This window comes from Balearica regulorum, chromosome 11 (genome assembly GCF_011004875.1).
Source record: "Balearica regulorum gibbericeps isolate bBalReg1 chromosome 11, bBalReg1.pri, whole genome shotgun sequence".
NCBI lineage: Eukaryota > Metazoa > Chordata > Aves > Gruiformes > Gruidae > Balearica > Balearica regulorum.
In genome coordinates this window covers 18,373,094-18,393,268 of record NC_046194.1, presented here as the reverse complement: position 1 = coordinate 18,393,268, position 20,175 = coordinate 18,373,094, and the positions used below count along the sequence as shown (strand labels likewise).

The window sequence follows — 20,175 nt, the reverse complement described above, 5'->3', positions numbered from 1 at the left end:
TATTACTTGACTGCTTTCATGAACTACCTACCAACTTCACATCCCCTTCCTGATTTCAAAGTGTTGAATTCAAGCTGTTATCACAGCTGAACACAAATTTCACTTTTAAAACCAGTAACCACAGCTTTTCTCTTCAACAAAAATAGTTAATAGAGGCAAAATATGATGGGCTCTCCTCTTCTTCTGCAATCAAGAAAAGCTTCAAAAAGCTTAGCAGAAATTACACAATCAGTTTTGAGAAGCATGATTACATTACAAAGAACTGCACATATTCTCGAGAACAGGGAAGTTTTCACGCAGGGTTCTGCCAAACAGCCATCCAACCACTTTAACATGCTTTGGATCATTTCTTTCGGGCACGGTTATAGCTTCTTACCACTGTGATTTACATCTGTAAATCCGGCAGTTAATACAAAACACACACACACTCAAAAAAAGAAACTGAATCTCTAGCTGGAAGGCACTCATTTACAAAGAAACTATAATGACTCGGAGTTTAACTGTTAAAAATTTTTATATGAAAATTAAGATTTAATGAAAGAAATACATGAAGTGTATTTCATGTAATGTAATGAAAGAGAGAGACAGCTGAGGAAAATGATAGGCAAAACTGACATCAAATTGCTACTTTTTTAATAGAGTTATTATAGAACAGCATCATCCTACATTACCTTGTTTTCCAAGTACATGTCATCACCCACCTCCATCAAAGATATGATCCCTTTTGGATGCCAATAAATATCAGAAATTAAACCATCTCAGTACTAGAGATTGCTTCAGATTATGAAAAAGAGGGAATGGTGTATGCTACATTTCAGTATCATAAATTGATGAAAGAAAATTAAAGCAGGAAGAGTATATTTTTAAAGAACCAATTTGTGTTTTATCAAATGAATTCTGAAGCACAAATTGACCATTCTGACAAATGCTTCAAAGAATGAACAAGCCCGTGACATTCATCAGGCTATTAAAAAAAAATAAATAAATAAGGTAGCTATAGGTTGAAAAGCAGCAAAACACTATTGTGAATCAAAGCATCTCAAAAAACTCAGTATTTTTATGGGTAGGAAGATAAAGTTAACAGTATCAGTATCCTGAAATCCCATGCTAGGACAAGCGTATGTGTAAACTATCAGGAAAGCAGAGGGGGAGTACATTTTAAAGAGGCAATCGTTTGTTATACTGAGATTAGAAAAGCTGGGGATTTATTTACTGGCTCTAACAAGCTACAGGAATCAGCACCACACCATCCAAAGGAACAAACAAACAATAGCAATCACTAACTTCTTACATATTGTCTTTGGTTGTTTAATATCAAGAAATACTTTACAGAATCTGTGAAGACTACTCCTTTGAATTTCATTCTACATCAGTATCTTTCTCTGTGGCCTCTTAGGTAAACTAGAGGACAGGCTTTATTTTCCTTGAACTGTTTCTTGTCTTCTACACTTTTATTGCATATCTCTTCAAAGCTCAGATTTCTGTCATTTACAGCCTTCTGTACCAAAATGATATAACTAGAACAGACTTGACATTGTATAGTGAAGATGTTATAAACTCCTTGTGTTATAAACTTCGAACCAACTAAAGCCATTTTCCACAAGATACTATTGAACTTACAGCAGGATTTAAGAGACAGGAATGAACATTTTTAATAGTAGTTTTAAAAATCCAAAACAAAACCCAAAAAACCCCAACATCCAAACTGACATCAGCAAGGATTAGAAGTATTATCTCTAAGATTTTAAAGACTCCTTTCAAAAGCCTTGTAACAGAAAGGAGTTTTCAAGACCCAGCTGGAGCTGCTCAGTAGTTGAGGAGAAGGGAAGAGATCATTAGGGTTTTCCCCTCGTTTCCTTGCTGGCTTGCAAATTATGCTCAGAATGTTTATGGTCAGGTGTATAATAAATATAAGAAAAGGAAAGTAGCATATACTTTTAGTGGTATTTCAAGTGGACTGTATACAATCTCTCCAGCCTCCGAATCAAAAGCATTCTGAATAACGCCAGATAAAAATTAACAGGAAAAAGAAACCAACAGAAAGGCTATCGATACACCTTTTAAAAACGTAACACAAAAATAATTAACCATTGATTTCTTGGCATGTAAAAGTTCTATACAAATTTTAAAAATTTTATTTGCAGGTACTAACCTCTTGAAAAGCTCACTCTGTATTTACACTAATTCTTTTAACAAGTTTATCTCAAATTAAAGCATATTTAAAACAATCATGATTGCATTAACTTTTCTACTTTAAATTATTACCCAATTAGTGCTTTATTCACATTTTAAAAACTTGTACAATTTATTACAAATATAAAACAGTGCAGTTTTCCATACATTATCCCAACTCTGAGACAAACACTTAAAAGACATGGAAAAAGATTTCAATTTCTATAAACATAACATTTGCATTACTCATACCCCTTTCTTCACTGTCCTCCCCTGACCCCGATTTAAAAAGATCAAACATACAACATACTGTAGGTTTATTTTTATTCAAAAAGTTACTGTCTCAAGACATAAATACAAATCAGAAAACAGTACAATTAGGACAATAGAATGTGGAGGACAACAGGTTAAGGTAAATATATAAAACATTTTTAGCTGGTTGAAAACAAAGCTGTAAGAACTGCTTTCACAAAGAAACACTCCTTCAAGAGTAAGAAAAAATCAACTTAAGTTTAAAATCATATATACAGTCCTCTCAGCAGTTCTATTAAATGCAGTGGTGTGAAAAACAATATAGGCAGTACTTTTAGACATGAGAGTATTTATTTATGTAAAATGAGTTAGGCAGATCTAGTTTTGAGTTTGTTGTTACCCCATGACTTAGTAAAATAATTATATTTTATCATGATCCTTTAGATAATCTATGGTTTTTGGCTACCACAGCCGAATGTTTAATTTCTGAGTCTAAAAACAGGAAGCCTTTTTGTATTCACCCATCTGGGGAGATTCTTGTATTGCAAGCATATTAAGGCATGGAATGATTAAAATAATATACCTCAAGAACTGAGAGACAACTGACAAAAAATATACATATGTAATATAAGTTAATATTTCCTTTAAAATGATGTCTAGCTGCCTAAGCCTTGCAAAATGAGTCAATGTCAAAATGGCATAGATCCACTTTCTGTTTTAGACCAAATTTAATTTATTTGTGAATGGACACAAAATGAAGTTTAAAGCTTAGCTTTCAAAGAATATTATGGGTTGTTTATGAATTTCTATTATCCAATCTAATTTACATACAGAGGAAATGTACTGTAACCTGTTAGAAGTATCTTTAACCTGAAGACTGCTTGCAAAGACAGATAGATAAAACAATATAAAATACAAATTTAAAAATCATTTTTAAAGCATGAATTCTCATGCTCTTCTATTTTTAAACATTGTTAAACTTTCAATATATTTCTGAAACCTCATAATTTTAAGTTGGAATTTAAAAGTAAGAAAAAACTAAACAAACTGCGCAATTATAAAATCAGCACCAATTTATATATATATATAATTTTATTTAAAATTTAGATCCCTATTCCCACACTCTAATAAGCTGTATAATTTTTGTTTAGAATTTTTCTGCAAACATACTACAATAAGCTTATTTTATTTGGAGACAAAATACAGTGGCACTACTGGAAGGAATTTCACAACATTACATTTTTCTTAAAGGACAAGCAAACTTTCAGGGTTGGTAATGGGCAAGCATGACTGAGATCTGTTACTTTCTGGTAGTTCATAGTTTATGGACCTTTCTGAGAAGGCTAGCATGAAGCTTTTGGAATAAAAATGTGTGGTTTAGATTAAAAAGCTGTTAAAATTCTGCTTTATGTAATTTTTTTTTCCATGATTGATACAAACCTTCCGTCGCTGAAGTTTGCATTTAATTTAAAATACTGACACTCTTCTGGTTCTATCACTGTAAGAAAACCAATCCAACTAGTATTTCAGTTCATGGATGTAAACAGCAATCCAGCAGAGCTCATGATTATTTAGTATAGCCAGCAAATGTATAGAGAGGAGCTCAAATCTGTACCAAACACCTCTCAGACTGTTAGATCAAAACTCGGAGGGAATACTACTTATGATCCAGAAATAAACTGATAGCACATAAATAAAATATTGATTTTTTTTTTCCCCAACAAAAAGTGTAGCTTATCCTCAAATTGTTTACTTGTCCTTTACATTTCTTTTTTTTTCCAGGCAAACAAAACTGCCCCTTCAATGCACTTGATCTTGAAAGCATGTCATTCTCCTTAGAGAAAAATCTGTTCAGAATTTCACTGTATCTACCACAATTTTGTATTGAAAAACTTCCTCTTCCACTTAGAAAATGACTTCACCACTGATTTATTTGCTGCTCTGGTATTAAAACATTGACACCCCAAGAACCTAAAAAAAAAGTTAGAAATGGTGTCAATTTGTAGTCTACTACACATTTAACAAAAACAAAGCAATTAGTATATGATTTAAGATTAAGACACTTCAAGATATGTTAAGGCATTATAAGTTTATTTTTCTTCCAAACCAGATTTACCACACTTCTGATTTATGTAATAATACGGAAAGGATACCTCATTCATTAGAAAGTATTTTTCCCCACACTTGAAGTTAACTAGATCCAGTAGGAATGTGATCAAGACTGTGCTTTAATTATTTTAGGTAATAATTGCAAAATAATTTTTAGTTAGTTGCCTAACTTAGATTTCTTTGATAATGGCATTCTATAAGCCTTAATTTGAAATCAAGTGTGTAGTTTCCAGCAACTAAGCCTGGGACAAAACACTCTATAACCTGGCTGCTGCTGTGTCTGCGTTCATAAAAACAACAGGCCATCTCGCAACAGTTAGCCAGGACACAAACTTACTATCTCCTATTAAATATATCAACTCTGTCAGGAACACAGTGGAAAAAAAAAATCAAACAATAATTAGGTAAAATCAAAATACTGTCCTTCAAGAGACTGTGTGATTAAGTGAAGAAAAAGCTTTCCTGAAACAAAGAATCAGTTTCCACTTCCCACGTGGGAATCAAGTCATAGAGTTTTCCATGCCAATGGAAGTATCACCACTGATATGCCAGAAAAAACCCAAACCAAAAAACCCAGAAGATCCAGATCTTGTGGCTGTCCTAGTTTTTACAGGACTTTATAAAATCAGAAAGAGCCATGAGAGACTTAATCTTCCTGAACCTTAACACTGCTGTTCACATTTATCTGTTTACAAACCAATTTTTACTGTTCTTGGTATTAAATTCACTACAGATGCATCATACAATATCGCACACTAACACAGCTGTTTCTGGTGCCAGCAATAACTGGACATATCAAAAAATGAGATGACAACTAAAATTTTGATCTTAAACCATGTGCATCTGAATAAATTAAACAGCATCATTATGTCTAGGTCTATTAAAAACAAGTGCAATGACTTCAAGAATAATGGACCTCAGAAATAAATCATATGAATAAAGCAAATTGACTTTATTCAGAGGGTTTTTGCATTTATGATATTGGGGGGGGTTCCATTTAAAATACTGATCGATAATTTCAGCTCTGATTTAATACAGATTCGTATCGTCTTCTAAACTATTAGCAGAGCTTTCCCCATTCAAGCAGTGAAATCCATTTCGGTAGGCTTTATGCTAAAGAGCAGCCATCTTCTGCCATGCAGCTGGTTTTCTGCAGTCCTGCCTCCAGGATCACCACCCTGGCTGCGTCCTGCATGGGGGAAGGTTTGCTAGATGGTGCCCCCTTGACCGTACCAACTCATTTCGGTGCCCCACTGCTCCCTTCTTGCAGAGGAACAGCTTACAGCTTGTTCTGCTGGCTTCAACAGCTTGCAGAGCAATGCCACTGTAACTGCCTGCCATCATGCGGTGATACTCCCACACTGCAGCTAAGCAGTGCCTAGCAAATCCTGGGCTCACGTGGGACGATGAACGAGAAATAAAGCAATAGGGAAAAAACCCCTAGCTAACAGTAAACCTATTAAAACTATTCTTAATTAGTTTCAGAAACAGGAAAGCTGAAAGGTTTCTGAAATCAATGAAATGCACCTGTAGAAGACCAAATTTTCAGCATTGTCAGAATAAGAAATGACTGGTATTTCACAGATCAAATCAAAAATCAAGATGAGGAGGGGAAGAACTATTTTAAAACAACGTCAGAAAACAGGTGATATACTTTCTTGGTGTTACTTCAAGAACAGAAAACACAACAGCTAGATGCACAACCTAATCTGGTTCATTACTACTAAAGCAAAGGCCCACTGGTACAAAAGATATGGATTTGCATTTAAAACAGCATTTAAGATTTCTTTCTCCCATAACAAGAACAGGTTCACGCTGCAACAATCCTGTAAAAAAAATACATAACCGTCTTCCAAATTCCACCAAGCTGTCCAAGATTCCCAGGAAGCCTTGTTGCACTGTCCTCTGCTGGCTTGCTGCAGCTTGTTATTTCCAGTGTAATTTTGTACCAGCTACACAAGGTCAAAAATGGCTGCATACATTACAAGTGGTTCAAGACAGAAGGAATCCCTCATGCAGATTTTTAAAGAGAATAGAGACTGCAGATTTATCAAGTCGGAAAAAAGGGCAACTGCAAGCAGAAACTACAGACTTCGGATGTTTTGGACCTAAAACTTTATACGGAAAGAAAAAATACCTCTCATCTCTATAGATAAATATCTGTATTATCTCTATTTTCGCCATTATCTTACTTATGCACAAAAGTAAATACGCCATTAAAAAAAAAAAAACAAACCCAAAACAAAACCCAAAAACCGCAAACCATCCAATGCTGACAATTGGTAATGACATCAGAGTCATTCAACTAAGCTCATCACAGCAGGAAACTTGCCTTAAATATTGTGTATGCACAATTTATTTATTTTTTTTAAAGCTCATTGTTACCAACCTCTGCAAGGGTCATTTCCATACCAGATGTGTTTTCTTCTCAGATTCAAAGGCTTTTGATTTTTACATAGCTACATATAAAGTATTAAGAACAAAAATCCTATAAAATTGCAAAGAACATTGACTAACTTAGAATTTATGAAGCTGAATTACAGCATAAAGTATTTCACTGACTTTATCAGTCTGCCAAAATAAGCTAATGAAAACAACCTCAAAATTGCATTCTTTCAATTTAAAATGTAAAGAGAGTATTGTAACTTCAAGACAGATTTTACATTATTTTCCTCTTATGTAAATTAACCTACCGATTCATCCATGATTGAAGCGGGGTCAAAGAAATCTGGTTTTAGTTCTGTTCTTTCTCTCCTGTTCTTTGATGGTGGCTTTAGAAAGCAAGCAAATAAACATGTTAATAGTAATTTCAGGAAAAAGAAGTTTAAAAACTGTAATAAATGAAGCTAAACTCTCAAGAGGTAAGAATTTACAGGAGATAAACATTCATCTCTCACATTATTACTACAGGAAGCGTTCTTGCTTTTTGCATGGTAGTTTGAACAGACGGCACTCGCACACAGACAGTGGCACAGCCACTTAAGAATGCGGAGATCAACCAGAATGATTTTTCTATTGCACCAAAAGGAAAATTTGATTCAAATATTCTACTTTAAAAGCAGAAATACAAATCCAAAATCCACCAAAGAGACAAGCAAATTTCTTACTAGGTCTATGTCCATGGTGTCAAAATCCATGCCTTCATTGAGATCTTCAATCCGCCCTTCTGATGACATCATCACATCTTCAACAATTGGCTCTTCATCATCTTCCATTAGACTTGTGCCACGTCGACTGAAATGAAAAGAAAAAGCATACTGCTAAGCACTCAATAAAGTTAAGTTTTATCTGAATATTTAAAAAGCTAATGTTCAGTAAGGAACTGCCAACAAATGAAAATTCCATTAGATGAAAAAGATTTTAAGTCATTAAACAAATGCATAACTACTTTTAAAGAAAGTGCCTTCTGGCTGGCTAAATACCAGGCAAGAGAGCGAGGGAGAACAACTTACAAAGATCAACTTAGGGAACTTTGTGGTACATCTCTAAATGGGTATTCTGAGAGGCTGTGGGAATTGATAAGCAGATCAAAACCCCACCTAACTAAGAGGTTTCCATGCAAGTATTTATACTCAAGTGAGAAACAACGTTGAGTTTTGCCACCTAAAGAAAAATTGTTCCTGCCTTATGGCAAGGCAAGGAAGAACATCTTTGCGATGCAGTGGATGCATAAATTCGTTTTCAGACACTTCCACACAGTTCTTCATCCTCTTTCCTCACAACTTCTACATGCAACATCAGATCTTACCAGAAAAGTAAGGAGTCATTCTAATTATACTAAATGGTGTCACTATATTAAAAAAAACCAACACTGAAACTATGTTACATGAAGTACTAGTATTAGAGAATTAAAAACAAGTAGGGGAAAGATGTAGAGCTCTGCAATACGCATGTCCGTGGTTTTAGTTTACAACTTGTACTTTTCTTCTGTAGAACCACACAGTCTTCATTAAAGCAGCCAACTTCTAAAACTTGTCTTCCCCTCCTCAGCTAAACTAGCTCTGAAATGTAATTTCATTAGCATGCATGTCAAAATGCACATGCAATGACTCACAGTGAAGTAAATATGTTTCTTTACAATAAGAATGTTGTCCTTCAGAGGACAACATTCTTATTGTAAAGAAACATTAGACTGTCTTCATCTTTGTTCACAATATGGAGGACTTCACAAGGTTTTTGTGTGTTTGGGTTGGGAAGTTCTACAAAAACTGGCACTACAGGATTCTTCTCAACTATGGCGTCAGTTTAGGTCTGACAGAATCTGTATCAATCACAGACATGCTGAAGACAGCAGTTTCTTTAAAAGGAATAAGTTTTTTAACATAAAAAAAGCAGCTGAACTCTAAACTTACAGCTCAGAAGTCAAAGGAGAAAGAAATAGAATTAAACTGAGCTCAAACTTTCTGCTTCACACATCGAACACCTATTTTCACACTCATTTCTAGTGTTCTATTTCTAAAAATGATTCTGCAGTTAGGAATACATAAAGATCATGTTTCACATGTTGTACTGATTGTATGTATCTGCCACAGATAGCATTCAGTTCAACAATCAGTTCCTTTTTTACAAAGCTCACTACAAATTTAAGTTCAAAAATAAGCTAGAAATCAAACAGATATATTCTGCTAAATGGATCACCATGCACTTTTACCACTTCTCTTCTAAGGCAACTTAAAAGTTTAAGACACAGAAAAACACTACTCAAGAACCAGAACACGTATCCCTCTTAAAAGATACAGAAGTAACACTGCATTTAATAAACCCTCCCCCTCCCCAACCACCGAAGGGACATCTCACTCACATAGCGTGTTGCAAGTTGGTTCTCAGCTTGACGTAGTTCATCGCTGCCCTCTCCTGTTGTTGTCGCGCGGCTTCTTCCTGTTGCCTTTGAGCCAACATCCACGTTACTTGCGTGCTTAAAAAGACCATTATTCTATTTTAAACATGGTTTTGTGTATGAACACTAACACAAAGCAGACCTACTCATCTACATACTTGTAATCGAGCGGAGCTTGGTGGTGTTCAGGCTGCATAGGATAGACACCCATATAACTTTCTTCAGGTCGCAATCTCTTGGGCTCTCTCATTATTGTGGAAGTAAGCTGAGGTGTCTGCATCATGACCGGTGTGTGCATTGTCTGCTCTCTGTTCAGCCACATGCTGTCACTACTGCTGCTTTCTTCAGCTAGAAGGAATCAAAGGACATCAGTGATTTTTTTCAAACTAGTCTAAAATCAGATGTTTAGACATGACTTACATGCATGGACTTTCTGCTTACTGAGAATCAATTTCTTTACTTTTTGCCACAAAGTCTTACATGTCCCCTACAAGTCCTGGATTTAGAACCACTGGCTAGAGCATTTAAAATACTTTTGTATTCTGTGACTTAATGCAGCATAATGCCTTTATTTCCTTCTGTGAATCAGTGTTATGTTATTCAGACTCTTCAAATGAATAGTTCTCCCACTAAGACATATACATGCACAGAAGTTATCCTGTTTTAAAAAAAAAAACAAACCAATAAAGCATACAAATTCACTCAAGTTAACAAATAGGGATCAACATGTGCAATTTATACGAATATCTTCTCTAATAAATTTTAAGATGAGAAAAGATCTACCTTCGGGTACTTTCCGTTTCCCTGTTGCTGGTTTTGTCTTCTTATTTCTTACTGTAGATCCTCGACTACTAATTCCACTAATCACTGACATAGTATCATCATCCCCACCAGCTAATAAAGAGTTTCTGTAGGACATGAGAGGAAGCCACACATCTTCTCTTCGTAGGGACATCTGAAAGGTCATAAACTTCTCCAAGTAAACATACCTTTAAATGGAAAAAATAATTACAAAGATGCAAATATCCGTAACAAGATGTTAACATGTCAAGATAACTAACTACTGATATTAAGAGTCAATGTTCCTCATCTAGTTAACAAGAAGGCCTGAATGTGATTTCTGTTCATCCACCATAAAATGAGAACAAAGATAAATACAATTTACCATTTGCAATTATACTTGACTGCATCAGTGTAAAATTATCTTGATGTGCCAAAGATTCCACTTTAGGTGAATGCAATACACACAAACGCGTATTTATTCAGATGCATGTCTTTTATGGTTATCATTATAAACATTAAGAATATTAAGGAAATACTTACACTGTTCTTTTGTCTTGTCTGAGAAGTTTGGAGGAGAACTCACTCAGAATATCAAGAAATGCCAAATTTAATGGTGGGTGGCTCTCACCTTGTGGATTAGGCTCCTTAAAAGCAAATTCTATGCCATCCCTAAGAAAAAGTTAGAAACTCAGTCACATAAAGCACAAACTAAAGAAAAAGTTCCAAGCACTGGGAGCTACCAAAACTGAACACCTTTCCTCTACGCCACGAAAGTACTAATTTTGGCAAAAAAGTGAACACTATTCATAATTTGCATCTGCACGCACTTTCTGTCACGATGTTTCTACTTTGCACTTCAAGTTTTCTGCAGGAGGCCAAAATGACCACCATTGACAGTGAAGTGGGTCAGTTCTTACGTTATGGATAAGACAGTAAAAATACTTTTTCATGATAGCATCAACACTGCTATCATTTACAGGCTTATACAATGATGCTGAAGAACATCAACATTATTTAACATTTGGGTTTAATTCAGGGACAAAACTACAGTCATCTAATTTATAAATGGGCTATATCATCTCTAGCGCTGATATTAACAAGCTGATTTTGAAAGACTGAAAAGATATTTTTAACGTTAGTCAAGAAGTGTTTATAGAAAGGGAAGTAATACAAAGCACACAATTACTTGTGTAACATAGCAATAGCTTCTCTTGTTTTCAACTGATCCAGTCCAAACGTTAAAGCAAAACGTCGAGCAAGTTCCTTTATGCCACTGAATGTTGGTGATGATCTGTCAAAATTATAACCATTTTCTTGAATCATTTCATTGAAAAGCTGTATGAAACAAAAAAGGGAGATTTTCATGTATTAAAAGATTATGCCAAACTTTGGACCAATTGACACAGAGCTAAGTTTCAGTAAAAAAGTGTTTTACAACTTTTTTTCTTAATTTGACAACCCCAAAAGACAAACATGGAGGTTTAGGAAAGTCAAGTCAAGACTACTCTTGAAGATTCTGCACTTCAGGGTTAATCCTTGAAATGCACGCTGTCCAAGTACACATCAAACTAAGTATGTTGGATGACAGATTTCAGCACTTCCCTAAATGAGGTGTTCTAGAGTGGAGAATATTAAAATGTTGTAGGATTCCCTGATACGTACACTAACAGAGAAGAAATAAATGAGGTAAATTCTCACCTGGTCTTTACCATTACAGTTTGTCAAACTACTACTTTCTAGTTCAGTCTTTTGTATCTTTTCAAAATACGAGTATAATGAAGAAATTCTAAAATGGAAAAATGCCTTCAGGGAAGTTGCCAAAGAGACCAGGAAATTTGCCACTGAGTATAAACCTTTTAACTATTCATCAACAGTTGGCAACACTGAACACTCTGAACTTTAGAATTATTTTTTTCTTTGATCAATCTTTTTTTCATCCTACTGAATTTGACTGTAATTCTCTTAAACAGTCAATTTTTCTATTCTTTTCTAATTGTGTCCAATATGCTCATCCTTCACGCTCTCATATAACACAGAATAAACCAAAACCATGCTTGTTAGGGCTATGAACATTAGCTTTTCATTTATAGATACATTTTGGCCCATAGTTGCGTACTTTTATATTGGTGTACCTCACTGCAACCTAGTTATTCCCTTTATCCACTATCACTTCTAGTATTTCTTCACTGGTTTCATTTTAAGAAGTTTTCCTGGAAAAAATGCTGGTTACATGTTTAACTTTACATGTGGGCTTTTATTGTTCGTTTGTTTTATAACACCTGGGTCATCTCACATTACTATTCTTATTGCCATATTAGGATCGTGTAACTGCCTCCCTATTACATGTATAATTGTACTTACTACATTCGCTTCCTCTGTTCGCCCTTTAAAATACAAGGGGCTGGTTATTCATGAGATAGAAGAGACTAAGGAGGATAGCATTTACCCAATATCACAAAAATTTGTGAACTCTAGTGAAATGTCAGCAAAAACCATAAGAGCATTTAGTTGCATATTTTATGTTGCAGTTCCATCAGCTCCTTAATGTCAAGCTGCTATCAAAAGGAAAGGCCTCATCCTCCCTTGTATCGGCAAAATCCATACAGATAAGCCAGCTTAGGGGCTTCATTAAGGACTCTCTCTGGTTAGTTCTGACCAGGATCAATACCTGGATCTATATCGACTATGTGGCTCTATGACCTCTAGTCAAAAACCAAAACAAAAAAAAACAAAACAAAAAAAACCCAAACCCAAACCAAAAACACCCCCCCACCAAAAAAACCCCCAGCAAAACCAAGAGATGTGGGGACCGAGAGGACAAACTGGGGTACATTTTTCCTTTCAACAATAGCAGAGATCTATGTTGGATTACAGTGGTTTGCAGAGACATGGCTTTATTGTTCTGATCCTGTAAATAAGATTCATGCAGATGGTTCATGTGAGCAGATGAATCCGACTCTGACCTCGACTGAATTCATCAGGTCTCCACACAAACAAGCTCATTTACTGAAGAGAGCATTAAATCATGTTTTAGTTTCAAAGATGGGTGAAGCCCCTACCAAACATTAAGAAATACTGAATTACTAAAACTTCCCATTACTTCTCAGAATAGTTTTTTTTTTTAAAAACAACAACAAAAAACCCAAAGCAAACAAAAAACCCCTCCCCAATCAAAAACACAAAACCCCACCACACAGGCAGGGTTTCACAGTTTCATAACACGTTTCTGAATATGTGGCTCAAACCATTGTTTGACTAAAGTTAAGAAGGTATCACAGAGTTACATTCAACTCTCTATTTATCGGCCTATCACACTTTGTTGCACAATATTTGGTAAGTACAGGAAGACTTGTGGCAGTTTTTCAAGGAGTTGCAGAAAAATAGGTCTAAAATGAAACAAGTTATCCCTACCTTCCATAAGGATTTCTTCATTAATACCTCAGACTAGCTATTAAACAACCAGAGGCGATCTACAGTACGGAATTCCATGCATAGAAATATTGTAAATAATTCTTACCTGCTGCAAGCTAAGAATAAGCGTTTTAGCACACTGGATTTTGTCTATCTGTCTTGTTTTACTCATCGTTTCTTTAATAATATCACCATAGTCATTGTAATACTAGGAAAAAACAAAAAAGGTTAACTTTCAATTTTAGTTTAAAACATTGACATTACTGAATTCTTCAGAAAACATCATCTAAGAATTGCTATTTCAAAAAAAAATTTGAACACATTCAAAGGAAAAAACCTAACATGTTCATGATTACATCATCAAAATGATATCCTAAGACATCTGCAAAATGATAAAAAAAGTCAAATCAGGAAGAGTATATCCACTTCTTTTCATTCTTGTCATCAGTATTACTTTACAGGCAGAATGACCTATTTATCTTCAAGGTCATGACACATTTGTTAATGACATGTGTTCACCCCTTCAGGATACAAGATTAGAATCTAATCTTTTTAGTAACTCCTATAACTCTGGTGGGGAGTTTTCTATTTTCTCTGCTAAAAGAAAGCACTTATAGCTTCACAGTCATAACTTTTCCAATGAAGACAGCTGCCTGTTCAGTTCTTCAGGTTCAATAAAGACCCAATTAGTTATGTAGAAATTCAAAATACATATAGGGCACTCACACAAAAGCAGGCTGCCCAAATTTTAATTCTTTTTTAAGGTAATCACCAAGGAGTAAAGCTTTATCACGTTCACAAAATGAGAACTCGTATTACTGTGCAGCTGTGAATCCCAGGAGCCAAGAGGAGGTTTTTTTATATTTAAATAAGATAGAAACAGATATAAAGATCACATCAGGGGGGCCTGCATGCAGGAGGTGGGTGAAACTCACAAAAACATTTATTCCCCACTCCCCACCCATCCCTTCTACAAAGTTTAAGCTGAAATTATTTGACAAAAGCTAGACATCATGGAGTTGATCTTGCGATGACTCAAAAGGCCTGCTAAACTAATAACTCAATTAAAAACATACCATCCATCAGGATAAAAAATAAAGCTATTAAAAACAACATAAAAATAATTATCAGGTCTCCTTCCTCCCTCCCCGCTACCCCCACACTGGAACTATGGAACTAATATCAGTCATTTTTCCTTTCTTATGGAAAAAGAACTTTTAAAGGCCTACGAACTACCAACTCCAGAGTTCTGAAGTCTTCATATTTTGCATCAGTTAGGTAAGGTAAAAAATAAGTAATAATTAAAAAAATCCACAGCTACTGTATTCTAGTAGTTTTATGAAGTATCACTACTAGGCTTCAAATTTACCTTCATATATTGCTTGAAAATGTCTGCAGCTGTATTCATTTCCACCACAGTATATACAATGAGTTTACAGAAAGCTGCAAGTAGATTTCTTCTTTTGTGCAATGCTTCAATTTTGCTAGCTTCATCATCCTGCTGTCCATCTAGAAAGAATTCAGATCATGAAAACTGTCGGGTTTAAATACTTCATATTTAGGCATGTATAAATAAGTGATGTGGGCTAATGATCAGGATTCAGAAAATCAAATCTCAATTCTGATGGCAGTGTACTTCATTGCCCACCGACAAGTCTCTCTTCCTGATACAGAAACATAGGTATTTGTGCCTATTAACCCAAACCTTTACCACTATTATCCTACATGTCCCCAAAACATAAAAAGCTTTAATGGCTACTGACATTTAGAAGTCAAACCTACTTCTGTGCCCATGCACACCTCTCAATGCCAGGAAAAAAAAAAGCATAGGCAAACACATTAATTAGAAGGCAAATAATACAAAGGAAACAAGTTTTGTACAAACCTGCACTATTATTATCGTCATCCTGATCAATGAAGACGTGATCTAAAATAAAACTAAGTAGTTCAGATTGCAATGAAGAATCAGGAGTGTAAACAAGTGGCTCCAACATGTCACGCCCTCCTGTCATAATCTGATGACTGAAGATCATCAACACATCACAGAGAATTGTGAAAGCCTATGAAAGAGAAACCCGAGTAAATGCTTGCTTGGAAATTGGATTTTATTTGGAATAATGTATTTCCACTTAACAACACACTTAGAGGCCAGTGGTATACACAGACCACTTCATTCCTAAACGACGACACAGGCCAAACATTGTAAGATTACAACACAAGGAGCCTGAACCTCCCAAATTCTGCCTGATGGATACTACATTAGGTCACTAGAGAACTTTGTGGACATCAACTGTCACACAGTCTCTTTTTTCTTTTTAATTGTTTTGAATTGTTTTAATTTTTAATTCTTTTTAATTGTTTTTGAAAAGCAACCACCTCTTCATTTTGCTAACGTGTACATCTGACATCAGATTTAAATGCCTGTACTCCACTTCCCTGGAAAGTTCAAATGCAGTGGTACCTAGACTGACATTCTTCAAACTAACAGACCATGGCAACACACTGCTTAGCACTGCTCCTCTCTCTGACTCTCATCTCTTAAGTACTTCGATTTTAATGAACAGATCTTTCTCTAACTCCTCAAAGCAAATATTACTAATTTCCTGGTCACAAAAATACTTAAGTCCCTTGTGACCTTCCACGAGATTAGAGAAGGAAAGCAGAACCAGGTCTATTGTACTCTAGGTAACTAAGGCACTTCTAGTTGCTTGAGCATTCACCTGAGTCTGAGAGTTATAGAGCCTTTTAGAGAGACCTGGTCAGAGCTTCAGTAATTTTTGTTACTTGCATTTTCACAACCTACACCTCGTGATTGTGACACTAGATCGCTCTCTGACAAAGAAAATGCCTATTCAGTTCCAGCAATATTCTTGTTATAGCAAGAGTTTCAAAAGCTGCAGTTGTGTCACTCAGTGTGCCAGATTTCCAACTTCAAGTTCAACCAGGTTATTACCTTTAGCAGCAAAAAGACTCCTGGCTTTTTATTTGTTTAATTAAAAAGCATACCCAGAAGATAGTTTGGTCCTTCTCCCATAGTGAGATACTTTATTTTTTTCATGTTAGCATTCTAAAGGTTGTTGAAGGCATTTACTTAGAATTAATCCTGCTATTAGTAACTTGTGCTGTTCACTGGAACCTGAAACTCCTGTGAGTATTCTGGCTAAAGAACTATTTGACCACAGACTGGAAGAAACTCAGCCTTTACAGTTTAACCTTTTCCTTTGACCCTGTTACCCTCAGAACTCAAGACACATATTTCCTAAGATGATGTCTCAATTCTTTTTGAAACAGAAGAAAAAAATAACAACTCCCAAGACCTTCATGTGTGCATTTTTCTTCAACAAAGCCAGGACTTTTGTCTCCTGTCTGAAATGTCAGGAACTACTTGCATGTACTAACTAACTACATATTTTAGGACAACTATATGAGGGACTGACTATAAAACTGATAAAATGAATACTGCTCCCATCTTTTCTGAGCAGTACATCATTCTTGAGGCTTTCAACTACTTGCCAGAATGGCCTTCAAATATCTCTAAACAATATTGTTAACAATTCACCAGTGTGCAAGTGTACCTAAGGGTGACCACTAAAAAGAAATACCACTTCCCAGCAGTAAAATCCCCTAGGTTACAGTGCATACGTGTGCATATATAGACACACACACACTCATGGTAAGTACCTATTCTTTTTCTCCAGATTCAGAGATCCCCAGAATCCTGGGTCTCTGAAAAACATATTCTGTATGCAGCATCATGGTGCAGGGAACAGAGAGAGAAGTTGCCCCTGTATGCCCTCACAGGTTTACAGCAAGAGGAGGAAAGTTGTATTCACAGGTCTTGAGCGGATGGGCACATATGTATCATATTATAAATGTGGGAATGCAAAAGCTTTCAAAGATAGAACTAAAAAAATAACTTTTTTCTTTTAAATAGCTGCCGCTAGCTCTTCTAGCTCTGAGCCTATGAAACCACCATCAGCTCCGCTGGAGCTTGGTAAGCTAGAATAACGGAACTCTCCCATCTAACTTACAAACCAGAAGGCTTCTAAAGTGCGCCTGCCCAGTTGTTGTTCAAAGAAACAAAACAAACCTTCCTTTGAGTAAAAGTTTATGTTGCCTAAAATTAGTAGGAAAAAAATCAGGTCTAAATTGATTCTGAATTCCTAATTCTAAATTACCTAAAGGAGGGCAAGCACACAAGTACAGTGTGTATTCACACTCAAAAGGCAGTCACAGCCTAAGCATCCAAGACACACCACATTCCCACATAAGTGCTAAAAATATTAGCAAGAGAAACTTTTCAACAATTTCAAAAGTACAACATTAGAAGACTACAAGGATAAATAACAGTCACTAACCTGTTCCTTAACAGCAGTGTTTACATTGGTCAGGTAGTGTTGGCAGATTTGACAGAACACTCTCATCTGCTTCTTCAGACGTAGGAGATCCTCCTTTAAAGAGAAGGATTTCATTTAAGTTTTGCTTTTTTAAATTTTAGTCACATTTAGTGTACATATTTTCAGAGCTATCCACCACAGACCTTGTATGTAGTTATAACATTCAAGTCCACTGCATTATTTAAAAATCACTATTACAAATAAAAATAGCAAGTAGCAGTTTCCTCAATTTTGTCATCCTGTGTACCACAAAAAAAAAATGGAAGTTGGGATGAAAATAGTGAAGTTGTTATTAAAAGCCCCCAAAACCAAACCTAAAAAGACCCCCACCACCCCCCAAAAAAAAAATCCAAAACAAACAAACAAATCAAAACCCCAAACAAGAGCATAAAGCATTTTCCCTTTAAAATAACTGTATTTTCAACCTAGAGGAAAGATTTTAGGTAGCGTTTTATAACTAAAAGAGACATGGCTACGTGGTATTATTTTATTTAATTTATCTACAAGCAGTGAGTTAAAAAAAATGTCAGATGAGAGTTAGGGTTTTCATCCTCTCTTCCACTGAAGAAAGCGTAGCTTTTTAAATGTTGCAATAACTTCCAGAAAAGTAGATTATTGAGCAAATAGAAGTATCAAATTGGTACAAATACCATCCGCATGTGCAGCGGAGTTAGTGTTACTCAATCATGTGAAGATTCTAGCCCATGTAGAACTGGGGAAGTCATATTACAAAAGACCAACTGTGTAACCAGTATCAGTGCAGACAAAGTATCAGACAAAGAAGAAATACCCCTGAGATAAGTTTAAAAACTATCCATGCAATCTAAACCAAAACAAGTCTTTCCCTTCAAGAAAGCAGGTAAGACATTGGTACAACACATCATTTGATCTCAACAGGAATCAGAAAAGCAACAGCTGCTTCTTGACTATGAGTTTAAGTATAATATGATTTTAGAACACCTTCACTGCAGAAAACCTTTTCTCTCAACATTGACTATTCAGATTACTATACTGATGTTAAGAGAATTACACATGGGAATATTTCCTTTATACAGAATTATTCGTTTAAATTTTAATAAAAACTGAGCTTTTTATGTAGTCTTTTATTTTAGCAGCCTGTATTATGAAGCTAACTCCCATACTTAGTCAGCTTGTTCACAAACAGCACGCAGTTAGGCATTAATTTTGTCACAGAACAACAACAACAAAAAATCTTTAGGCGCAGTACGTTTGTCACTTTTGGTTCTGTGCTTTAACCTCTTTGCTGTTATGTTCCATTGGCATTCAACAGAAAACAATGGAACTGCTGTACATAACTGGAATATTTGGCAGCAGTCAAGCAGTTAAATATAATAAAGTAGCTGTGGTTCAGAAGTTAAACCTATGAAAGCTTTCATTTACTGAATTTTATTATACAGGAGCAGAAAATAAGTCTCAATAAAAAACCACTCTTCAAATAAGGTTTTTTCATTCTTCTTGAAAGTATTACAAATTATATTTTACTGCAAAATAGCGAACTTAATCTTCATTTCTAACCTAATTTACTAGTATTTAGCTCAGCTTCTGCCATGAGGCTTGTGATAAAGCTTTAATCACTACTACAAAAAACTCAAGACTGCTGTTTACCCTTTAAAGAGTAAGCTAACAAAGCCTCCAAATCCTTCACTCACATAAGCGGTTCTCAACAATCTATGTGTCCGCTTCATATCTGATGTTTTTTGGTTTGGAAATGCTAAAAACCGTTAAAACCTAGATGGTAAACTAGCTACACAGCCAGTGCTGAAGAAGGTCACAATTATTTAACAGATCTTCTGACTGTATTTACTGAATCAGTAAGGCCGAAACTATTCATTGGACTAATGAAGTCTCAACATGATAGGAAAAAAGAAAAACAAAACAAAACCCCAAACAAACCACCATGATCTCACAAAGGTATTCTAAAAGCCACTAGTACAAATTACATAGCACGCTTCTTCACTCCTGTATCTACCAGAAGCTCATACTACCACACCCTAAAATAAAGAAAAAAGAAAAAATTTATACATCCTAACATTAAGTTTATTGTAATAATGTATTATTAATTAAAAATTAAATTTATTGATTATTGATGCCATGAGTTGTCTTTGTTTTCTCCCTAGTAAATTATGACAGAAGCCTACAATTTCTTTTTCTTAAATTAATTACAAGTACGGCAATCAAAGTGTTTAAAAAAAA

The 20,175-nt window shown here is 35.2% G+C and overlaps 1 protein-coding gene across 4 annotated transcripts in view; it reads right to left on the bottom strand.

Annotated features, from left to right (window-relative positions):
• Positions 1-4,189: 4,189 nt before the first annotated feature.
• STAG2 (STAG2 cohesin complex component) overlaps positions 4,190-20,175 on the bottom strand; it is a 79,064-nt gene continuing 63,078 nt past the window's right edge. For 2 of the 4 annotated variants that reach the window (XM_075763577.1, XM_075763578.1), the window contains exons 23-34: positions 17,923-18,015; positions 15,450-15,624; positions 14,934-15,073; positions 13,671-13,772; positions 11,340-11,488; positions 10,694-10,822; positions 10,154-10,359; positions 9,529-9,718; positions 9,335-9,448; positions 7,641-7,767; positions 7,227-7,304; positions 4,190-4,395 (exon numbers count right to left, since the gene is read on the bottom strand). In XM_075763577.1, the coding sequence (XP_075619692.1) occupies positions 4,372-4,395; positions 7,227-7,304; positions 7,641-7,767; positions 9,335-9,448; positions 9,529-9,718; positions 10,154-10,359; positions 10,694-10,822; positions 11,340-11,488; positions 13,671-13,772; positions 14,934-15,073; positions 15,450-15,624; positions 17,923-18,015 (1,527 nt within the window). In that variant the 3' untranslated portion in view covers positions 4,190-4,371. Of the gene's footprint in view, positions 4,396-6,508; positions 6,648-7,226; positions 7,305-7,640; positions 7,768-9,334; positions 9,449-9,528; positions 9,719-10,153; positions 10,360-10,693; positions 10,823-11,339; positions 11,489-13,670; positions 13,773-14,933; positions 15,074-15,449; positions 15,625-17,922; positions 18,016-20,175 lie in introns of those variants that run through there. The other 2 variants (XM_075763580.1, XM_075763579.1) reach the window with 2 other exon arrangements.